At 39.5% G+C, this 24,086-nt stretch overlaps 1 protein-coding gene across 7 annotated transcripts in view; it reads left to right on the top strand.

The window, feature by feature from the left end:
* The window catches only part of LOC100879920 (cell adhesion molecule Dscam2), a 234,992-nt gene that overhangs the window by 152,513 nt on the left and 58,393 nt on the right, over positions 1-24,086 (top strand). For all 7 annotated transcript variants that reach the window (XM_076537965.1, XM_076537962.1, XM_076537969.1 and 4 more), the window contains 2 exons: positions 1,463-1,624; positions 15,950-16,099. In XM_076537965.1, the coding sequence (XP_076394080.1) occupies positions 1,463-1,624; positions 15,950-16,099 (312 nt within the window). The remainder of the gene's footprint in view (positions 1-1,462; positions 1,625-15,949; positions 16,100-24,086) is intronic.

Here is a 24,086-nt window from a genome sequence, read left to right as displayed (position 1 = left end):
TGGCCCGGCTACGAGAAAGAATCTCCTCTTTGGTTTCGGACGAACAGCGGAGGGCCGAGGATTGTACGCAGGAGAACTCGGTCGTGGCAGGACTGAAAATGCGAGGGAGGCACTCTAATTACCGAAAGCACCGCTGCCAGACGGTTTTAAATGCGCCGTTGTTCTCCGTCAGAATAACGAGCGCATAATAGAAAATGCGTAATATATCTATATATACGCGTGTATATTATTATCGAAGTTAACGACGGGATTTTGTGACCAAGAATTGTTTGACGGCAGAAATTGTCGGCTACGATTCCGCTTTACGAGTATTGATTTTCGTGCGGAATACCTACCGCCGTGGCGAATATAGTAATCGTCGGAAATAATAATATGTAAGGTTGAGGCGAATGAACTCCGGCATCCTACATCGATCCAATTTCAACTCCCTTCAAAAATTAATCTACCTGTTTTCTGTCCATTCTGGTTCAAACTTAACTGGTTCTGTTCGTCTCATCAATTTCTGTATTCATTTTTTTTAATGTTCAGGTAATTTTAATATTTAATTTTCATTCAATTTCAAGTGCAATTTCCCTCAAAAAATTAATCTACCTATTTTTTGTCCATTCTGTGTCAACTTCACATCAGTGAAGATGGACTAGTTCGTCTGATCATCATTTCCAGTATTAATTTTTTTAAATGTTCAGGTAATTTTAATATTTAATTTTCATTCAATTTCAAGTGCAGCTTTCTTCAAAAAATTAATCTACCTATTTTTTGTCCATTCTGTGTCAACTTCACATCAGTGAAGATGGACTAGTTGTCTGATCATAATTTCCAGTATTAATTTTTTAAAATGTTCAGGTAATTTTAATATTTAATTTTCATCCAATTTCAAGTGCAACTTTCTTCAAAAAATTAGTCTACCTATTTTTTGTCCATTCTGTGTCAACTCCACATCAGTGAAGATGGACTAGTTGTCTATTCATAATTTTCAGTATTAATTTTTTTAAATGTTCAGGTAATTTTAATACTTAAAGTTCATCCAATTTTATCTGCAACTCCCCTCAAAAAATTAATCTACCTACTTCTTGTCCATTCTACGTCAACTTCATATCAATGATACATAGACTAGTTCGTCTCATCATAATTTTCAGTATTAATTTTTTTAAATGTTCAGGTAATATTTTTTGTACAGTATATTGATTGAAATCAGGATAAATTGAACAGGTATCTTTTACGAAATAATTCGCCAAAAGACTAAAAAATGGATACAGAAAGTAAAAGGAGTTTAATGTCAGAGAACAATAAGATAAGAAAAATGAAATCCAGGCAGAAGTATTTCTTTGATGTCTTGTAGTTGCATAAGCTTCTCCTTTATTCTTCTCATAGCAAACGCATTACGTTCGCGATAAAACGCGAGGAATGTTAACACCTTCACGGTTCCTTTCACCAACGAGATAAATCGTAACTTTCTTTTCAGTGGTGCGTCAGAAGTACGAGATCCAAGTGCGAGACGCGTACGTCCTGCCAGGAAATACCGGTGTGCTCAGGTGCGAAATACCGACGTTCGTTAAGGAATACGTGGCAGTCACGTCTTGGGTTCGAGATTCCGTCTACAACATCTTCCCCACGCCGAAGAGCGGTGAGTGAAATTGCAATAAATGGGGACGCGTTCGACGGGGGTGAACGGAAGTGAACGTGTCGTGCATTCTACGGCCACCGGTTCGATATGTTTCCAAAACGCGGAGAAAGTGTGCCTTTGTGATGGCTCTTTATTACCTGGAGGAATTCGTACACCGTAAAAAACTTAGAATCTCCTGAAAGTAGGATATCAAATTTAACCTTTATATCATGGGGAGACCTGCCGTAGTCTGCTCGGCGCTGAGGTTCAAAAATTTATTAAAATTGGAATGTCATAAATTCCGTCAGGTTGCATTACGCAGTCGAGTCGGGATATAACTTGAATTTAGGGCGGAAAAAAAGTTGAATGGCGTCGTAAAATTTATTTCTCTGCGATTTCGCTTTTTGCGATAAAACGTTAGGGCGCACTAATACCGTTCGTACATTTTGAGGAATCGATTTTTACGGAAAAAGAAATACATTCTATTTTGGGAAAAAACGATCCCCCCGCAACTTTCGTTCTGTCGCTAACGAAACCCGACGTGTATAGCCGAGTCCGACTCTAATGCAAGTTTCACTTTAACTCGTTAACGATTTTCGATGAAATCGAACAACCGCCCACCAATTTGCGTCTGGGCACAATTGCGAAAACCAACGATCGCGACTTAACATTAACAAAGAGTTCAATTAGTTGTTGAACGAATAACGCATTCGGAGAGAGCCATTATCGCGCCGACGTTGCGTCCTGATGCACACGATCGCGAACTTTTTAGCGTTTACATTCGGCCATGAAGGGGCTCGTAAAAATGGCGCACCGATGGAAACCGTGAGGCAGGACCTGATAAATTGGAGCCACTTTTTTCCCCTTTTCCCCTTGTTTGTGTACCGCGACCGATGCGTGTGGAGAAAAAAATCGCGTGCGCACACAGCCATACGCTGTTCTGGTCAATATCCGAGTTAATTAGAGTCTGAGGGGGGCGATTCGAGTGTCCGCGTATACACATTATCGTGGGTGCCCCTGCATGCTCTAAGCCCAACATGAATTGTGGTATTACACGCGAAAAAAGGGCCTCGACGAGCCAAAGAGTTTATGAAAACAACGATGATTGTGCCAGACGGGGATAGAAATAAACGTATTCAAAACTGTGGCTTAATATTTTCTGTATTAAAAACAGTCTGGCATGATGACATGCACTATCGTTAAATAACTTTTACTGTAATTCAAACGTGAACACTGCAGACCATTTATTTATGTTCTGAACGCAAGATGGCTGCTGGATCGTTGGGAGAAATGTTCATCAACAGTGTCATATTAAAAATCTGGCATGGTTTTATCAAATTATATAAAAGAAACTTTAAATACAATATACTTCATATTACTTTGAAGTGGAGGACTCTTTAAAACGTTCAGCAATGCTGTTAATAGAAAATGGCTGACTGACAGTGGGGCAAAACATTCATCAACAGTGTCATATTAAAAATCTGGCATGGTTTGATCAAATTATATAAAAGAAACGTTAAATAACATGTACTTTATATTATTTTAAAGTGGAGGACTCTTTAAAGCGTTCAGCAATGCTGTTAATAGAAAATGGCTGACTGACAGTGGGGCAAAACATTCATCAACAGTGTCATATTAAAAATCTGGCATGGTTTGAGAAAATTATATAAAAGAAACGTTAAATAACATATACTTCGTATTAATTTTAAGTGGAGAACTTTATAAATCATTCGTTAATGCTATTCATACAAAATGGCTGACTGGCAGAAGCAGCAAACAATGGCACACAAAGAAGTTTTAATAAATCTACCATCATTTGATGTTATTATAAAAAAGAAATGTTAAATAACATATATTCCATATGAATTTGAGGTGTAAAGTCTGTGTTAATCATTCATGAATGAGTCGAGTATAAAATGGCTGCTTGACAGTTGCAGCAAACTTTATCCAACTTTGAAACAGAATGTCTGACACAATTTGTGTTATCAAAACGTGTCAGATTTTTAATGTTTTCTCTATAGACTTTGACATTTAACTGCAACATAAAATCTAGTAGATATTCAATCGTATAAAGACCAGCAGTCTTTATACACTGCTGGTCAAAAGTTTAGGTTAATGTAAAAACATTTACTGTTACTAACACTGAATCTTTGAAAGAATGTCCCAAACAATATTCCTTAATTTAAATGTTCAATTTTTCTGTTGTTTTTAAAGTAACAGTTCCAATTGTCCATAATTATACATCCTTGTAATCGTCCAGCTATTTTTCATAAGTCGAAAGTGTAAGTTCGTTCTGCATTAGCTAGGAAAGTTGGCTGGCAGCTCAGCCACAAACGAACGTTGATTGAATGCGATGCACATTAAATTTTACGACTTTTATCTCTCACACCTCTCGACACCGCTTTAGACAAGATTTCAAACTCGCGCACTGGCTCTTACCATCGAAACTTTCCTAACTTCTTACCATCCGTCGTCATAATGGTCGCGCTGTGCCATCCAAGCAACTTGCCAGTTTGGAGCTCCATCTTGGTCCCGAAACTTTACGCATTGTTGAACGCCATGTCGCGGTGTTTTGATCGCATCTAACATTCCATCCCCGTGAGACACACACGCGTAACCGCTTATCATTTCCTTTTCGCGTTCCGAAGGTCTCTTCTGGAAAAAAAGAACTCTCGAACGGATTATACCGAATAAACGGGAAGTTTCTCGCGTCGGCGGACTGATCTGCGCGCGACTAAAACTTTTCCGGCCGATTCGTTTTCCATTCAGGCTTGAGCTCCCCCGACGTCTCGACCCTTCCATTTCCTCTTCAATTGCAAGATTGGATTTTCCTCTGGGAACAGCCGGCACTTCGCCTGTTGCCCAGACTGCTTTGCTCGAGATATTTGATTTAATCCGAAGGTTTGTCGCCAGCTCGTCAAACGCCGGCGACGCTTATGAAGTTTTAAGAGTGACCAACTTCATGTTTGCTTTATTACGCCACGGAATATTAGGGACTAAAAATACACAAATGGAGTAAAGTCCTTTTTAATTGAGCCTTAAGACCACGCTTCACTTAAAAGAATTTATAGGAAATTTGTTACTGAAATTTATTACTTTCAGTAATTGTTATTAAAAGTATTACATTTTGTCAAGAATATAACCAGTCATAAAACGGAACAATCATGAACAGTTGTATCTATGATGTATCAGAGTTACGAAGTATACACTGTTTCCTTTCCACATTTCATTTACTGTAACATAAAGATTCATACTATCATATAAACATCGCAGTCTGATCGTGACACGGCAAGGAAATAAACTCTGACACATGACATGTACTTACTATGCGAAGAGTTCACGTATCAAAGTCTTTCCCAGCGCTTTTATCGGTTAGAAAATTGTAGCGAAATTGAAGGGAATATGTAACATTAATATACCTCTTGCATAAAAGACGTTGTCTCACGCCAATATCGCAGAGATCGAATAACCTGAATAAGACGGTATCGCTCGGAGTTCGAAGTTCTTTGAACAGCAACTTCTTACAAAAGGAAAGTAGCTAATGAGAATCCGGCTAGCATAATGGAACAGTCCGACAAGACGGAATATCCGAATTTCGGTTCAATATCAGTGTAATCGATCCTTCTTTAATTCCTGCGAGTCCTTTCTGTTGACGTCACGATTCATCTAGCTCTGTGTAAAACGTGGACACAGTAATGTAGGCCAGATACGGTCAGCTCTGGATACCGAATCGATTCGCCCACCCTGACTCCGTTACCATGGCATGGAAACTTCCAACTGATAAATCGTTACCTGCACGGTTGTGTAAAGTGCGTTCGAAATCAAATTTGCAAGCTGGAAATCCTGCCACGACATCGATCAAAACGATCTCGAAATACAGATATCTGTGGATAGAGAGCTGGCAGAATTTGGTATAGAATCTGGGGATATGGAGATCTGGAGATACAAGGGTATTGGAATAGAGAGGTTTGGGACTATAGAAACTGGGGGATAGAGATGTGTAAATATAGTGCTATGGATTTGGGACTATTGGAAGGTGGAAATAGAGGGATTTGAGATTTAGAGATGTAGGAATAGAAGTATACGAGTTTGAGACTATAGGAGGATAGAGAGATGTGGGGTGTAGGAATCTGCAGATGTAGGTATAGTGGGGTATATAAGTTTGGGACTATAGGAGACAGAAGATAGAGTGATCTAGCTTAATAGAGATCTGGAGATATAAGAATGTGAAGATATAGAAATCTGGAAATGTAAGGATGTGAGGGTGTAGTGATGCAAAGATGTAGAAATCCAAAGCCGCAAGAATAGAGTATCTAGGAGTATAGGACTTCAAAGGTATCAAAATAAAGCGATTTAAGCCCATAAGAATTTGCGAATAAGCATGTGTAGATGTGAAAATATAGTCCAGGTGCTTCTCAAACTTCCAAGATCCCAAATATCTAAATCCTCACCTCCCCAACTCCCCATATTCCCAAATTTACTCTGCATGCACTATAAACATTTCAGTAATATAACCTTACAAAAAATATTAAATGCACTAACCTAATAATTCCTAACAATTAACCTAATAATTCCTAATAATAATTAAAGCATGTGTATATGTGAAAATATAGTCCAGGTGCTTCTCAAACTTCCAAGATCCCAAATATCTAAATCCTCACCTCCCCAACTCCCCATATTCCCAAATTTACTCTGCACGCACTATAAACATTTCAGTAATATAACCTTACAAAAAATATCAAATGCACTAACTTAATAATTCCTAACAACCTAATAATTCCTAACAGTTAACCTAATAATTCCTAACAACAATTACAACAATATTCTCGTCACAAATTGTCTAATATAAATAAAATGGAGTTCGTGCGACGCCTTTAATAATTCCGCAATCTCGATCAGAAGTCGTGATAAGACTGCAATCCGATAGACGGTGCAATAAAAGACACAAGTTGCTGGCAACCCTGTCACGGTTCCTATTTCCACAGCCACTTCGTTGCACCGCTCCGTTGCATCGAAATGCATCGAATGTCGAGGATTCCCGTCGACTTTCGATCCGCGATCAAAACACCGTTCGGTTCGTTAATCCGACGATGAAATGTAACGATCGGTGTCGATTAAACGTTCGTTGGAGATCATCGATGATTCTCCTCGGATTAGAGCGGATGCAGGTAGCTGCAACGGGGCTCCAGTGCAGCTCAAACACGAGGCGTCCGGCCACAATGCAAATTCGCAAGGGGATCAGATCCAGGGGGTGGTTCTGATCGTACATATACCAAAAGATCTTCTATCTCGCAATCCAATCCTCTCTCTGTTTCATTCTTTCTCTTTTTGCCCTAATTTTTCATTCCCGTGTAATCCCGTTTGACCCTCGCTTTAACGAACTTTCAATTTAACTTCGAGCTCTCTGCAGTTTATAATGTGCATGACATTCATTCGGAAACTTTTCGAGACATGTCCAAAATTACTTTATTACTGTAATAATGTTAATAACGTACTTCAGTACAAATTCAGCATAAATCCGTTTGTAGAGTTAATCGCAAAAAACGGTGAAAGTTAATGCAACGGACTAACGTGGAAGTTGCTATCGGAGAAGAGAAATGAAATTAGCGTAGCGAGTTTGGTGCCACGGTAAAGGATTTTTGCGTTCTTGCTAACTGGATGAGAGAGTAACGTGGAATCGTCACGAGAATCAGATTTCGTAGTAACTCGATGCGAAAACAGTTCATGTTATTCGGTGTTTATACGTAGAATGCAAACTGGAAACGACGCATTAACGATATCGCAGTGATAACAGACCCGGGGCTGTTTTCATTCATAGCACTCGCGAGATTCCGGAGGAACTTGTCGGCTAAGCAAACCTGAAGTTACTCGTTTGTAGGCTTTTCCACCGTCTCCTTTCCCCCTGTTCGAACGCCAGACAAATCCTAACTCGACACTTCGCTCGCTCTAATGCGCGGCGATGAATTTTTGATCGATACACCCGAATCATCCCTCGGCGTTTTTCCGCGGCTCCAAGAAACGATAAATAAACGGCGACACGGACAGCTTAAAACGAAAGTTTTTCCACGTGGCCCGAAAAACTTTTGTAAAATCGTGGAGAAATAACGCGAGGGAGAGCAGCTAACGGATATCGATTTATCGCCCTTTACAAGAATGCCAAACTTCTGGAACAGTTCTCGACAACGTTGCTCGCCCCACGGTGTACCGGCGCTCGAATAAGAATATCCACGGCAATTTCGAAAATAAGGTGCATTCGCTGTTCCCATCGCGAAACTTCAGACAGGCTTTTAACAAATCGAAAGAACTTGAACTTCATTCCTGTGGATATAAACGCGAAACTCGAGAAGTTTATTTCTCGGCCGTGTACCGTTGAAACAGCCATTTTTTATCGTTAACGGCCCGCTAATTGAAATCAATTGTTAGAGAAGACTCTCGGAATTTCGTCGATGTTTTATTCACCGTAAGAATTATTAATACTTTGCGTTCCATTGTCCTCTCTGACGTAGTAATTTTAATTTTAGTATCAAATTTTGCTGCAATGTTAATTTCTGAGTTAATTATATTATACAAAGGAATTTCTCAATTTTAGAGATTTTTGTTTCGGTTCTGAAATTTTTTCGATGTACCAATGTTGTCCAGATTTATATATCATGGATTTCTAGATTATTTCAATGTTGGTAACAATGATAATATTGATAATATTGGTACTATTGATAATATTGATAATATTGATTATATTGATTATATTGATTATATTGAGTATATTGATTATATTGATTATATTGATTATATTGATTATATTGATTATATTGATTATATTGATTATATTGATTATATTGATTATATTGATTATATTGATTATATTGATTATATTGATTATATTGATTATATTGATTATATTGATTATATTGATTATGTTGATTATATTGATTATATTGATTATATTGATTATATTGATTATATTGATTATATTGATTATATCGAAACTATAGATACTATTGATAATATTGATGATATTAATAATATTGATACTATTTATAATATTGATAACAGATTACATCTCTATATTCCAATACACCCCCAAATCCATACGTCTACCCCTAGATCTTATCCCTTGATCCCCTATCGATACGTCTACTTACTTACTCTCTTACGTTTACTTATTTAAATTCTTATTCCAATCATTTTCATAGCACCCTCGAGTCTCAAAAAGATCTAAACAATCTAGGTATTAATCGAGGATCCCGTTGAAAAGGCACGTTAAACGGAAGCTGTCACGAGACGAAAAGGATTTATACAAAGTTCGCACGATTTAAAGCGTCCGTTCTGTCGCGATTCCCTACGAGATTCATAACCTCGATAAGCGAATGACAAGACGTGAAAGGGGTGCACGTTTCGAAAATCCGGCAATGATTTATTACGTTGCATGCCCCTTCAGGTTACACCTGGGAACGGAAGTTTCCTTAAATCTCGACATTTTGGAGAATGTACGATAAATCGGAATAAATCAAATTCAAAACAGATTTTCTTCATTGTTCTTAGAATATTTTTTATGTAGAATGTTTGAGTCTATCTAGAGTTTTTTGGTCTGTAACTACGAGCCGCACATTTCAGTTCAAATATAAAGATATAAATAAACATCGAGTTTTGAGTATGATACCAATTGCAGTTTTTATAATTAAAGATAGCTAAATCCAAAACCTAACATATCGATATTCTTCATTTACTGTAACGCTGCAGTAATAATTAGACACCTGCCGAAAACCTTGTAGAGATAGTCCTAGTTAAAGTTTAATCCTAGAATAGATTCATCAGTGACGAATTTCGTAAATCTAAATTTGTCGGCTATAAAACGTCGACCGTAGCTTCGTTTGCAATCAGTCAACTACTTCTAGAGAAACGTCTGGATATCCACGGTTGATTGGCAATTTGTCACATCCCATTCATCCGGGCAGTACGTTAACACGAATCCCACGCAGTTAATCTTCTAATATCGAAACAATACGCGTTCACCTGGTATTATCGTCAGGATTAAATGCTCGAACGGGTAAAAGCTCGCCGCTCTCGTTCGCTCGTGCCATTGTATTCTCAATTTCACGTCGTAGAGACGGGGTGCAGGTAAAGGGGTGGAAAAAAAATCGAGCCCCATACGGCGATGGTGTATGAAGGGGAAAAGTCGGTTCCGTTGAAGCCGATGCTCTCAGAATTATTACACCGGCTAAATGGCATTTCAGCTCGTTAATGGGTATTAAAAAATGTTTCGTTTGACCCTACCGGAAATTTGTTATGCCTATTCATGCGTGCTACAGTCGGGGATAAACGCGAAGACTTGCAGCGAGATTAAATCCGCGAAATCGGTTCCTCCTTTCAGCCCCTCTCTTTCCATGGCGTCCCTTTTCGACCGCCACCAGAACCATGGCGTGCCTATTTTGCGCTCGCGGCCTGGCTTATTCGAGCATATTATTCCGCGTGTACGTGCAAAAATATTCGCGTGGCCGAACGTTGGTTAAATCCTATGCCATCAGCAAAATAGACGTCTGTCGTTTTCCCTCTCAGCCTGTTCGAGCTCGCTGTTTTATGCCACGGACCCTCTGTCGTAGTCCATTACTCTTATTGCCGCTCGAAAATCCAGTCGCGCCGCTGGAAACGAAGTTTACCAACGAGAAGAAATTTTGTCAGGAATAATCCACGCCATTGGCTATCGGCCGACGATTCAATTTGTCATAGAATTTCTTCTGGATACCCATATTAGATATCTACATAACTAATTCAACATCGAGGCAACCTTCCATCAAATTTTTTACAACGACCAAAATGTAAAAATTAAGTTTCCAAATATTTCATTTCATCCAGCTATGGTTGCTAATTGATGAAATTCTCCACAATCACGTTTTCGGAAGCCCTTTCGGTACAAACGTTTTCATATAAAACTAACTAGAGTCATATAACACTGATTAATTCTCGGAAATTTATTTCTCGTACACGGTCAAATTCCGAGCGGAAGTTAGATATTACTGCACGTGCTTTGACAAACTGCTTTGATGCATTAAAGCAGAATGTTGATAAATGTGTTCCCGGAATCGGTGTACTATGAAAATCAGAGCTGCGATATCAGGACCGAAGAGACTTCCGATTGATTCCTCCAAGCAATTATATCAAATGGAGGAATCGGTGCACGGATAACAATTCCTCGCTCGATATTCTAAACATAGAATTCCATTTTCCAAGATGTCCCAGTATTGGAACGTAACGATTCCGAGAAGCGATACACGGGACGCAGATTGGTTCGCAAATCGTCGAATAGAGAAAGAGCATCGGTGTTCGACTGCGGCAAACGAAACTGCGTGAAAGCAGCGGAGGGGCCGAGTTGCGGCTTCTAATGTAAATTACGCGAAATCGTTGCACGAGTGACGCCATCCGGCACAAAGGGACGCTTTAGCCGCTATTTTTCCTGCTTTTTTCTCTCGCTGACACGAAATATATTACGTAAATTCCCCTTTTCCGTGAGCATTTCCAGGCGTCGCCTGTGTGTGTGGTGCGTGACGCGGTAGAAAATGCATCGCGCGAAAATGTTTTTGCCCGTGTTCGCACCTCCGCGTGTATATAAACGACTGCATTTGCTCCGATACAGTATTCATGCTGGTTGTCCCTCGCTCCAGCACACACGTACATACTCTATGTATCCGTTAGCCGGGCTCGCGTGGCAGTGTCAATATTTCGACGTTCGTTGCGCGCATCTCACGCGCCACCATGTATTGCATTATTCTCCGGCAAAATTGCTCGGGGTTCTAACCGTGGCAACGCTGTCGGCCATAAACGGCGTTGCCGAGAATGCACATAAGTCTGCTGCACGCCTTAAAGGTCCGTGTGTATGCCGGCCATTAAGCCAGCGAGGCTGCGGTGTGCGCTCGAGAGACAGGAAAAGGCGAGGCTCTATAAAAATGCCCGGATAACCGGCGAACTCGCCGTGTTTCGTATTTGCATACGTCGCTCGCAGACCCGGCGCTGGGAGTTTTATTATTTCTCAAATTAGCCGCGAAAACTGCTGAAAGTCCCGCCGGCAGGAAATCGCTTCCGTTTTAAATCATTAACGCACTCGCGCGGTCAGAGGAGAAAAACTTTTATTTCGCGGAACCGAGAGAGACGGGATAATGCTGGGATGCGAGGGATGATGGCTGACCCATCGCGCGCCTCCACTACTGGCAATATATCTGCTACCTACATTAACCAACGTATACTCTGGGGAAAATGGTAATGCGGGAATAAAATAATTTTCAGAAAAAAAATACACCGACTTCGAAATGCACTAAAAAGTATAAAATAATTTCTATTTCCTAATGAAGTAATTTCTATTTCATTCAATCATGCAATTACGTAACAGATATGAATGAAACCTATTTACTCGTTAGGTAGTACATTAAATACATTTCAACCTTTTCAGAGGCGGCGCAAAATTAAAAGTTTTTCTTGAACATGTCAACCTTTGGACAGCCGAACATAGGCAACGTTTGTATAGCTATTTCTTTTTCTATACATATAACTCGGCAGCACGCCGCGAAGTAGGTGTTAGTGCGTATAGAATGTAACTATGGTCTATCCAGCCCTTTGCGAACGGGACGGTTCGAAGTGAACCGTACCGTGGGGCCGAGCTCCTGCCGCGATAGTCATTAAAAATTGCCAGCGCATATTTCCGCTTAAACGCGGTTTTTGTTCATAGCATTTCAAGTCAAATTCTGGACATATTATATGTACATGCACAGATTTACGTGCATGCACACATGTACGCGTTTCTCGGCTCTATCAGTTGTTTTCGCAGAACGCATAGTTAAGTTTCTCGGCCATAGCCACGCATTTACGTGGGACACATACATATATGCGTTTCTCGGCTCAATCAACTGTTTTCGCCAAACGCATATATGAGTTCTTCGGCCAATTTGATTATTTACGCAGAACGCATATATGCGGCGGTAGTCCGCAAAGGGCTAGATTCATAGAGTATGCGACGGAAAGACTCGATCGACGGAAGATAGAGCCCATCTGCCGCAAATTTGGTAATTCCCGCGTCGTGGGCTCAGTTTATAGATTCTTAGATCCATGGCTTCCACATGCGAATGAAGTCAATTCAATTTCATTTATATCATAAACGTTGCGAAATGAAGATGCAGTCGTTACATTTACGTATATTACCAGATATATCTATAATGGTACGTATTCTTTCTCAGGATTTATTAATTTCCAATACGCCATACCACAATTACTGGTTATTGGCAGCAACGTTTACTGAAGTATTTTTAATTTTGCGCCGCCTCCGAAAAAGTTGAAATGTATTTAATGTACTACCTAACGAGTAAATAGGTTTCATTCATATCTGTTACGTAATTGCATGATTGAATGAAATAGAAATTACTTCATTAGGAAATAGAAATTATTTTATACTTTTTAGTGCATTTCGAAGTCGGTGTATTTTTTTTCTGAAAATTATTTTATTTCACGCTTTTTAGTGGAATGGGGAGAATTGTATGGGATACTGTGAGACAGTTCTTCTGGGCTTTTTTTTTTGTCTGCGTAAATGCCATGAGCATAATTAAGTAAAAGACAACATGGATGTTCGTTTTTCAATTTTTTTTGCAACAATAATCCTTTTCAACTAAAAAATGAAAAAATTTTTGTAACGGTACCAATGGGGAGTCAGACTCTACAAGATGCGAAAGGCTTTGTTCCGATCGGACCACCCACCTAGGAAAAACCGCCGAACATGCATAGAAAAAATAATCCTTTGCAACTAAAAAATAAAAAAAATGTTTATTAGAACGGTAGGGAGACTGTACCAAGCAATGGGAATAATACACCAACGTCAACGTGAACTCATCTTGCTGCATAAGTTGAGTGTCAAAGCGGCAAAGCTTAGTTAGTGTTTTGGTACTGTGCATTGTAATTGCCCTTTCTTGTCTTTCCCGTGCATAGCACGGGGCGTTCCACTAATAATAATAACAATAGCTATTCGCTACTATCACGAAAACTAAAGTTTTCCGTCAATTATGCATAAGGAAAAACTCGTTTAGAATCATGCTACTAATAACGTATTAGAATGACATAAAAATCGTTCGAAGTTGGCTTCAAAAGTTAACAACAATTTCTGTAATATCTCGAAAACAAAAGCTTTCCGTCAATTTTGCAAGAGGAAAAAGTTGTCCAGAACCACGCCCCTAACAACATATTCAAAGGACATTAAAATCGTTCGAAGTTGATTTCAAAAGTTAACAACAATTTTTGCTAATATCTCGAAAACTAAACATTTCCGCAAAATTTGTATATGAACAAAATTGTTCAGAACCATGCCCCTGACAACATATTAAAAGGACATTAAAATCGTTCGAAGTTGATTTAAAAAATTAATAACAATTTTTTTCGCTAATATCTCGAAAACTAAACATTTCCGCGAAATTTGTATATGAACAAAATTGTACAGAATCATGTCCGCGATAAGATATTGAAAGCGCACTAAAATCGAGAAAAGTTTATTTTAAAAGTTGCCGGTTTTTCTGCAATAACAACACTTTGCAATTAAAAAATGAAAAACTTTTTATTATGGTACCAATGGGGAGTCTGAACCCACCAGATGCAAAAGGCTTCGTTCCGATCGGTCAACCCAGTTAGGCGAAATCGGCGAACATACATAGAAAAAGAAAAAAGTTGCCGGTTGTTTTGCAATAACAACACTTTGCAATTAAAAAATGAAAAATTTTTTGATAATGGTACCAATGGGGGGTCAGCACCTACCATATGCAAAAGGTTTCATTCCGATCGGTCCATCCAGCTAGGCGCAATGCGCGAACATACATAGAAAAAAGAAAAAAGTTGCCGGTTTTTTTGCAATAACAACACTTTGCAATTAAAAAATGAAAAATTTTTTGATAATGGTACCAATGGGGAGTCAGCACCTACCATATGCAAAAGGTTTCATTCCGATCGGTCTACCCAGTTAGGCGTAATCGGCGAACATACATAGAAAAAAGAAAAAAGTTGCCGGTTTTTTTGCAATAACAACACTTTGCAATTAAAAAATGAAAAATTTTTTGATAATGGTACCAATGGGGAGTCAGCACCTACCATATGCAAAAGGTTTCATTCCGATCGGTCTACCCAGTTAGGCGTAATCGGCGAACATACATAGAAAAAAAAAAAAAAAAAAAAAAAAAAAAAAAAATATACTTATCGAATTGAGTAACCTCCTCCTTTTTCGAAGTCGGTTAAAAAGCACTATCGTTCGCTGCTTCTTCGCTGTTACATTTGCAAATTTAGAAATCTTCGCCGGTCTCGGGTCAACTGGTATTAGATATCACACGAGGTTCACATTCACTTTCAAACAATAAATCTTCAGATTTAGAAATTTAATCTTTAACAAAAGAATCATACCAAGATTCTTAAGATTTCGAACATATATTATTAACGATAAGATAGACACGATAAATTTTACAGTTCGTACTCGTTCAAAATCAATATGAATGTAGTCCTTGTTAATCTAATATTCTCGCTAATCTAATCTTGTTAATTCTTGAATATAGTAAAATATAGTAAAATCATCTTAAGAATCATACCAAGATTCTTAAGATTTCGAACATGTATTATTAACAATAAGATAGACACGATAAATTTTACAGTTCGTACTCGTTCAAAATCAATATGAATATAGTCCTTGTTAATCTAATATTTTCGCTAATCTAATCTTGTTAATTCTTGAATATACTTGCTAATCAAATGATTAACATTTCAAGAATCTTAAAATTAATGAGCTGTAAAAAATAACATTCCAAAAGATAAGTTTAACAAGAACAACTCTATAATAAAGAACAAACGAATCACTCCAGAAAGCCCATTCTATTTAACACACATTCCAGTGTATATCGTCAAAAAGCACGTTATGAACGCGAAGGCAAAACGAGTTTTCACGGGCTATATTTCCTTTCTGGTCGTAGGTAGTCGGGTTACACGATTGATGTACGGCGAGATTTTTTCGCGAGCATCGATCCGCGCTGTGTGTAATTAACCGGTTTCGCCGCGCATTCCGACTGCCCTCGGGCGCACGGAGCGTTATTTTGGTCAAACGCAGACAACCGTGGCGTTTCGCTCGAATTTTCATTTTGCACGGTCGCTTAATGTCCCTCATTAACGTGTCTAGTTCCCGAATCATTTTCCTTGCTCGTATATTTTTTATTGTTACCCGATTCACGGCCTGAATTTTCCATTAAAGAAATTTGCATATTAACGGAACGATTTGCGCAATTTTGATAAAAGGAAAAAATGAAAGTATCGTTTTTTTGATCGTCGATACGGATCTGTTTTCAGATGACAGACATCACATGCTGCCCACCGGAGAGCTGCTGGTGTTCTCGGTCACCTCGTCCGATGCTCAATCCAGTTATCGATGCAGGACCGTGCACCGAGTCACCGGTGACACCGTCGAAAGTTCTTCCTACGCCAGACTCGTGGTCACGGGTAAGTTCCCGGCAATATCCACGTACTGTTCGTTCGCGGCTGTCAAACTTTCCATCGAGTGAATATTTAATGCCGGCAAATGTATGGGGAAATTTACCGTCGGGAAGTCAAACCGTGCGAAACGTGACGGATCGCTTCTAAGCTCGAATGTTTTTTGATGATAAATGAACGTAATATAAAAGGGAGTTTCGTGCTACCCGATATATTGTGCTACGTTCACCGCGTTGCGTTGCACGGATTAGTTTCGTGTAAAACCATACATGTTTGATCAAGATTGGTTGCACGGATAAGACTTCATTTTGCTGCAGTCGACATATAACCCGGATCAACATTTATTTTGGCGCAACAAATTTAGCTTACAGCGTTTGAAAATTGTCGGAAACTCGTTATTTGCGGAATGATCTGATATGAGCTGATTGATGGTGATAGAAAGTTGTACATTCGAAAATAACTTAAATAATATAGGTTCGAAAATGCATATTTGTATAATATGTATACAGACATTTTCTTATTTTACAAACAACAAACTGTTTCGAAATTAATGATCGGAAAAATAGGAGTTGCAGAGGTTGACCTATTAAAGCGATACCGTCTAAAATGTTCTCAAACATAACTGTTTCACGTCGCGGAATCCGAGCACCGAAATATCCCGGAAACGCATCAAATTCGTATCAACAATACCAACTTCCGTGTCGCATAAAGCAGCTCACGGTCGAGGAAGCGTGCACCGTAGAGAATGCTCGTAATTAGGTTATATTCTATTTATCGAGAACGCGCGTAAAAGCCGCACCATTCGGAATCGGCTCGTATTTTCGGCGCTGTCCGTACATTTTGTTTACGACTGGAAGCACTTCGCCTAACGCAGAAACATCGAAGCGCGAACGTTTCAGCCATTAGCATTTCGGACGTTCATGATTTATTCATGAAGAAAGCGCTATCCGGGCCAACGCAGCGTGCGTCGAGCGAACGTCCTGTTGGACACCGCACGGGAAACGCGTTACAATGCATTATGATTTACTATGCAAAAGGTATGCGTGAGATCGTTATATAAACGCTCGTGTTTAAGTAGATGCGCGTTCCTCGGTTTATTCCGGAGAAATGCCTCGAACGAACGGACGCTCACGTACGCCTCGCGACGACCAACCTTAATCGCCATTATGCTGGCGCAGCTTCCGTCACCGGAAGTCGAGCGGACTCCACCTTCTTGGAGAGCCTTCTCTCCGATACCGATCACGCTGGGAAATAATAGACGCCGTAATCTTTACGGGTCATCTCATTTTTCATGGAACCATGGGCTACGACGATCTGATAATCTGTACATTTCGATTTTCGTTAACTCTGTAGAACGATATATTCGCTGTCAGCATTTGGCTTTCAATTGGCTGTAACTTAATGAGGTTTCGGTAGGTTATACAAAAGACAGGAAGATTTATAAAATTTATGAAGGATTTTATTCAACGTCAAGTATATAATTTAGTCTTAGTTGCTGGTAATTGCAACTGTGTTGTATATTTTTCTTGACTATCATACATATACAGATACATATATCATCTTGAAAAATCTGATGCAAAAGTACCTTCACTTTCTATAAAATTTATGAAAGATTTTATTCAACGTCCTCAAGTATATAATTTAGTCTTATTTACTGGTAGTTGCAATTGTGTTTTATATTTTTCTTGAGTATCATATATACACATGTACATATATCATCTTGAAAAATCTGATGCAAAAGTACCTTCACTTTCTATAAAATTTATGAAAGATTTTATTCAACGTCCTCAAGTATATAATTTAGTCTTATTTACTGGTAGTTGCAATTGTGTTTTATATTTTTCTTGAGTATCATACACACACATATACATATATCATCTTGAAAAATCTGATGCAAAAGTACCTTCACTTTCTATAAAATTTATGAAAGATTTTATTCAACGTCCTCAAGTATATAATTTAGTCTTATTTACTGGTAATTGCAATTGTATTTTATATTTTTCTTGAGTATCATACACACACATATACATATATCATCTTGAAAAATCTGATGCAAAAGTACCTTCACTTTCTATAAAATTTATGAAAGATTTTATTCAACGTCCTCAAGTATATAATTTAGTCTTATTTACTGGTAATTGCAATTGTGTTTTATATTTTTCTTGAGTATCATATACACACATGTACATATATCATCTTGAAAAATCTGATGCAAAAGTACCTTCACTTTCTATAAAATTTATGAAAGATTTTATTCAACGTCCTCAAGTATATAATTTAGTCTTATTTACTGGTAGTTGCAATTGTGTTTTATATTTTTCTTGAGTATCATACACACACATATACATATATCATCTTGAAAAATCTGATGCAAAAGTACCTTCACTTTCTATAAAATTTATGAAAGATTTTATTCAACGTCCTCAAGTATATAATTTAGTCTTATTTACTGGTAATTGCAATTGTATTTTATATTTTTCTTGAGTATCATACACACACATGTACATATATCATCTTGAAAAATCTGATACAAAACTACCTTCACTTTCTATAAAATTATACAATAAAATCTTCCTACCCCTCAGTATAACGACACAATTAATTCCGAACCCTAAGAAGATTATCTTCGATTTCTGATCAAAGCTCTTCCGATGAAACCAGAGTGGGATTCAAAGTTGCAGAGCTTAAGCCCTCGATCAATGACATCCTCTAGTTGCATCGTTACCAGCGTAATTATGATCACAACGAACATTAACCACGAACGAACCTGATACACGGTTACCAATCAAATTCACCAAATGCGGTGTTTGATTGGAAACCATAGTATCAGGTTCGTTTACAGTTAATGTCCATAGCATGCGTCATTATCCAAGGGATGATAATTAACCCCCAGTAACGATGCAGCGAACATGATAGTTCGTCGACGTTCATCCCGGTGTTGGAGAGGTCTGCTGATTCATAAGACACAAAATGGGTCGAATGTGGATGAGCGTCTGGAACAATAGATGGCTAATGATCAAAGTGTAAGTCGAGCGGCCGGAACGGCGAAGACACGGAATCGAATGCGAGATGAACATATTGTTCGTTAGTTGCGACTCGTGCAACGAAATCAGGAGTCGTTGAGGAAAATGCAGCCCAAGGAAGAATTTTCGGACTCGTTCTAAAGAATGAGGAAAATGACGGAACTTCGGAATCGATACGAAGTTGCTTTCAGATTGTCAGACGTTTCCTTTGAGAGAGGTGTAATTCTATCGCTGAGACCTGCACAAAAAGGTCCTATAAAAGTTAAGATCTTCAACGAACAGCGAATCTATTGTGCTCCCTTGACTGTTGTAATGATGCTTGATAATGGGAGGTTCGAGCAATTGTTGCGTTAAGCGGATAACCATTAATTCTTCGTACAAAGATTTCCTGTCATTTTTTATCGCTTTAGCTGATTCTTAAGAGATAACCACAGTGAGAACGTTTGTGGTCAGATAGAATATAGAAATTATTTATAGAGTGTTTATCTTTTAATCTAATTGTGTACACCATTCTTTCAGTATTAAAAATTTATGTAGTTTTACAGTAAATGACTTTAAGACCATGACGTTCGTTTTTAATGATACATGTAGATGTTCTATCTTGAAATAAAATTTGTAGATAAAGAAGTGTCTTATAAATGTTAACAATAATTTCCGGTAATTATAAGGAGTTGGCAACCGTCTCGTAAAAGATAACTCAAACGTCTGTGTAGATTACGCAGCGGGTCACGTCGAGGTTAAGACGACAGGAAATTAATCGATCCCGCCAAACAGGGTTGAGGAGAGGAAACGGAAGTTCCTGAACGTCCGTTCACATCAGTGTCTCGTTCCCGTGGCAGCCGTCCATCCCTCTTTTTATCATAGTCACCGCCATTATCTGTTCTAGCATTTTTCGCAACCTCTCACCCGCTACTTGCCCTCCTCGCCGCTGACACGACGCAGCTACATCACTTCGCCATCGCAGCATTTTAGGGAAGCACCGCCTTTTAAGCTGGCTGTCCATTAAACAGCGGAGCCGGATGAACCGCGAACCGTTTAAAAACTCGAATTCCTTAAGCCAGATACGCGTTCGTCCTAATGGACCAACTCTCGACGCTTCAATCGACTCTCGGAACGTTTCGCCGGTTTCCCTTCTCGATGTCCACTCGCAGAAACTCGAGAATCCACCGGTTTTCGAACTTTAATTTGTACATTCGTTTCGAGTTACTTTGTTTCTGCAAATTCTTTTCTCGAGAAATATGATCGGTGGGGCTCTGGACGGAAACCAATATTTGCCTCCGTTTTAAGAGATGCCAGCGGAGATAATGGAAAAGATTTCGGAGGGTAGAAACGAAGTCGATACAACTGAATGCAAATACAGGAAAATATTGCTTCATAGGATTTCTGACGGTTTTTGTACCGAGTGTTTTCTTTGGTACATGTATTTGTAAAAGAATTCTCCGAATTTGCAAATCGTCGATGAGGGTGATTATACTTGAAAATGTTTCCCCGAATTGTCCGATCTAATCAAAATTGAATTCGCCAGCAATCTAGTCGCATCCCGGGTAGAGTACACATTTATTGCGAAAACAGAATCGAAATCGATGACCGAGCAAAAGCTGGCGAAACTTTTCCACGGTTCTGGCGTCAAACTTTTAATTATATTCGCAGCCACGAATCAGCGCCACTCAGTTCGAAAATGCAATCAACGGCAAACGTTGTCTCCCAACACGAAGTGAATCTGGTTGCACCGGAAGCTAACGAAACTCCCAAGTTTTATCGCGGCAACGGAGAATTTCCTTCTGTATCGTTCACGATCAATTGATATCACGACCGAGGCGATACATTTAACTCGATTCGGCGAGAAGTTCGACCGCGAAAAGAAAGTTGCGCTCGAGGATGCTTCTTTCAGCTACAACTTGGATTTAATCGAGCAACCAGTCGGTTCCGCGGTCGAACGGTTTCTTGGCTAGTTTAGCATCTTCTCTTTTATTGGCCTGATCTCGACGCCATATTTTTTGCCCGGGCTAAAGCAACACGACGTTTCTGGCCACCTCTGGCCGCCGCATCGTTCTTTCGAGTCTCGGCCGAAATCCAAAGCGTAACTCACCCCGTGGTTATCCAGCGTGCAAAGAACCCCCACCAAAAACTTTCTCAACGTGTCGCTTTATTTACGATTTTCCAGCGACGATTGTTGCCCGCGAAAGTCGTAAAAGCTGGCGACGAACTGCTTCGTTGCGGGAAATCAGTCAGCGTAAAGGAAACGCTGACTCCACGAAACAAGGGGTGAGCAAACAGAAGGGGTGGAGAAAACGGAAGTGGAGCGTAAAGATTAGCCTGATATATTAGTTAAAGTCGCAGCTTTTCGATGGTCCGTCTTTAAACGACCCCTATTCTCAACAGGACGTTTAAACATTTTAGGACTTTTTGAATATTTATTGCTATCTCACTCGAAAGATAAACCGAAAAGATTCATACATCTTCAGGATAGTGGACTCGTTTTTTGGTGCGACGATTATACGTCTTATTGTATTTTTTTAGAAAAATGTGCAAAGTAAAAAGTAGTTCCCAGTCACAAAATGACTCGATGCTCAAATCCAAACTTTCGAAAGTTCCCTATCAGTCGATGCAGTCGTTCAGATAAGACTAGGACCATAGAGAAGAGCAAATTCCTTCATCTAACAAAAATAAATCGCTAAAGCAATGTACTTATCAAACTTTTGAATTCCCAAATTCCCAGAAGCAGTTAAAAAGTAGTTAAAATAGTTGAAAGTCCGAAAATTTTGAAGTTCTGCGGATCTCGGAGTCGTTTAGATAAGGCTAGGGACCACAGTCCAGACTCCATCTTCTACAAGGTAACCAGACAATTTCCCGACTACCAATAATCGGAGTTCGAAGGAAGCACGGTGCAATTCGGGCGGAATTCGAAGAGCACCGAGGGCTATTACTTGTCTAGTTCCTTACAAATCATCGTATTCGTCGGTTCCTTGTTGCCGCAGACGATTGTACGCGGGTATACGTGTAATGACGACGCGGTACGTACGTATACGGTATATAGGGAATGGAAAAGAGAGATACAAGTAGGTTGAGCTCGATAAGATTGCGGGGTAGCGAGCGAAGGGATTGGAGCCGTGATGGCTGCATTGTTTCTTGCCGACGTTGCTTCGCAGACTGGCTGCATCCTGGCTCCGTGGATTGTACTTTGCGTTTTCGTCGAGTCTCCAATAGGACGATATCTACCCTCCTTCCGTTCTCTTCTTCTTCTTCTTCTTCGGATGCGAGCTTTTCTCTTTATCTCCCCTTTCGCTCCGACCATCTTCGTCATTGACCGACAAAAAAGCCACCCGGAGTATCATAAAAGCGCGCCGCGAAGGAGCTCCCCTTATTCCACGGATTTACCGAAAGTTCAACATTTTTCCCGGAGAGTCTTTAAAGTACTTAGAAGTAATACCGTCCACGGCTAACTCTTGCACCTTCCCCGTTGTTTTTCTTTGTCCTCCTTACACCTTCAATAACGTCTCGATAAATCAGCATTCGTGCGCGCTTATCATCGCGATAAACGGTCCCTTTGAAATTTCGGTACCTCGCTGCGAGCTGCTTTCAAACTCGTGCATCTAATTTCATGAGTTATTCATACACAATATGATTTTGTAAGTTGAACATTCGGATGAATGGGAATGCAGCGAATGCTCCTGAACTGTAACTTTGATATTCAACTTATTCGCTGAAATTTATGCGAGAGGAGCATTGAGTTATGCTATGATGATCAAACTTTTTCATCGTATGAATTCTTGCTTGGACTTGCGGAGTGTATTGATGAACTATTTGCGAAATGTAGTTTATTTACAGAGATTTTTGGTGTAATTTTTGGAAGGTTTGAACTTACAGATTTTGAAAAATGATGGACAAGTTGATCTTGCATAATATTCTACAATATATGTTATTACACATATACACATATTCACTTATACACATATACACATATACACATATGTTATACACATAATACAAAATAATAAAATATGCAATTCTAAATCTGAGTAGTGGTAAAAGACAAAGAATCTGCAAAGTTTCGCATTCTCTCTGAAAGGGTGGGTTGACGAAGACGAATGGCACCTTATTTTTCCCATTTTCCGTAGAAATACTTGAGCGCGGAAGCATTATTCACTATAGCTGTTATTTGTCCCGGTGAGTTTTGAATTTTACACCGGGTTACGAGTCGCGTATCAATCTTCTTGGATTTCACGCTTCAACCGGCCCTCTTTATCCCCGGAATATGACGCGTTAATCCAACAGCCGTAGAACGAAGCCGTTAATTTAACAACGGAACACCTTCGCGCTCTATTCCGGTGTTCTAACTGCGCCGCGAATCCGCCCGTCCTTTTACCCGATTTTCGCGAGCGGTTTGTTTATTCGCACGCTCGTTTTTGCCCGGGGCTGCGTTTACGTAACGACAGATACAGATACACGGTCGTATAAAAGGTGTGCGGGTAAATACCTTCCGTCGGGGACGCATTACGTTCGTTCGAATTTCGCGAAAAACTGTTAGCCGCGAAAAATCGAAGGAATATTTTAGTCGACGGTTTCAACCGTAAATCTTTTTTAGCATCGCGTTGCCCGGAGAATTCCGCCGGTGAAAAATGGATAGCGAGAGGATCGCGTTGTGTGTCCGTTGGAAATCGCGTTAAGCGCCGGAGTAGCTTAATCTGTGATTTTTTCGCGACGAACGACTCGTCGACGATAAAACCGTCGTACGATCGGGATTAGATGCTAAGCAGCTTTCGTACGAGCAGACACGTGTCCGATGAAAGGGCAAGATTCGCCCGGAGCCGGTATTGTGCGACGCAAATGACCCTTTCTTGGATTACGTGGACTAACGCGCGACGAAAATGCGACCTCGTTTGCGAACCTCGCTGAATGCGGAAAGGAATTGGACCGGATATTTCCTTGAAGAGTAACGTTTAAAGTTACCGTGTACAATCAACCAACACGGT

The sequence above is a fragment of the Megachile rotundata genome, chromosome 12, assembly GCF_050947335.1.
Source record: "Megachile rotundata isolate GNS110a chromosome 12, iyMegRotu1, whole genome shotgun sequence".
Classification (NCBI taxonomy): domain Eukaryota; kingdom Metazoa; phylum Arthropoda; class Insecta; order Hymenoptera; family Megachilidae; genus Megachile; species Megachile rotundata.
This window is presented reverse-complemented; position numbering and strand designations above follow the sequence as displayed.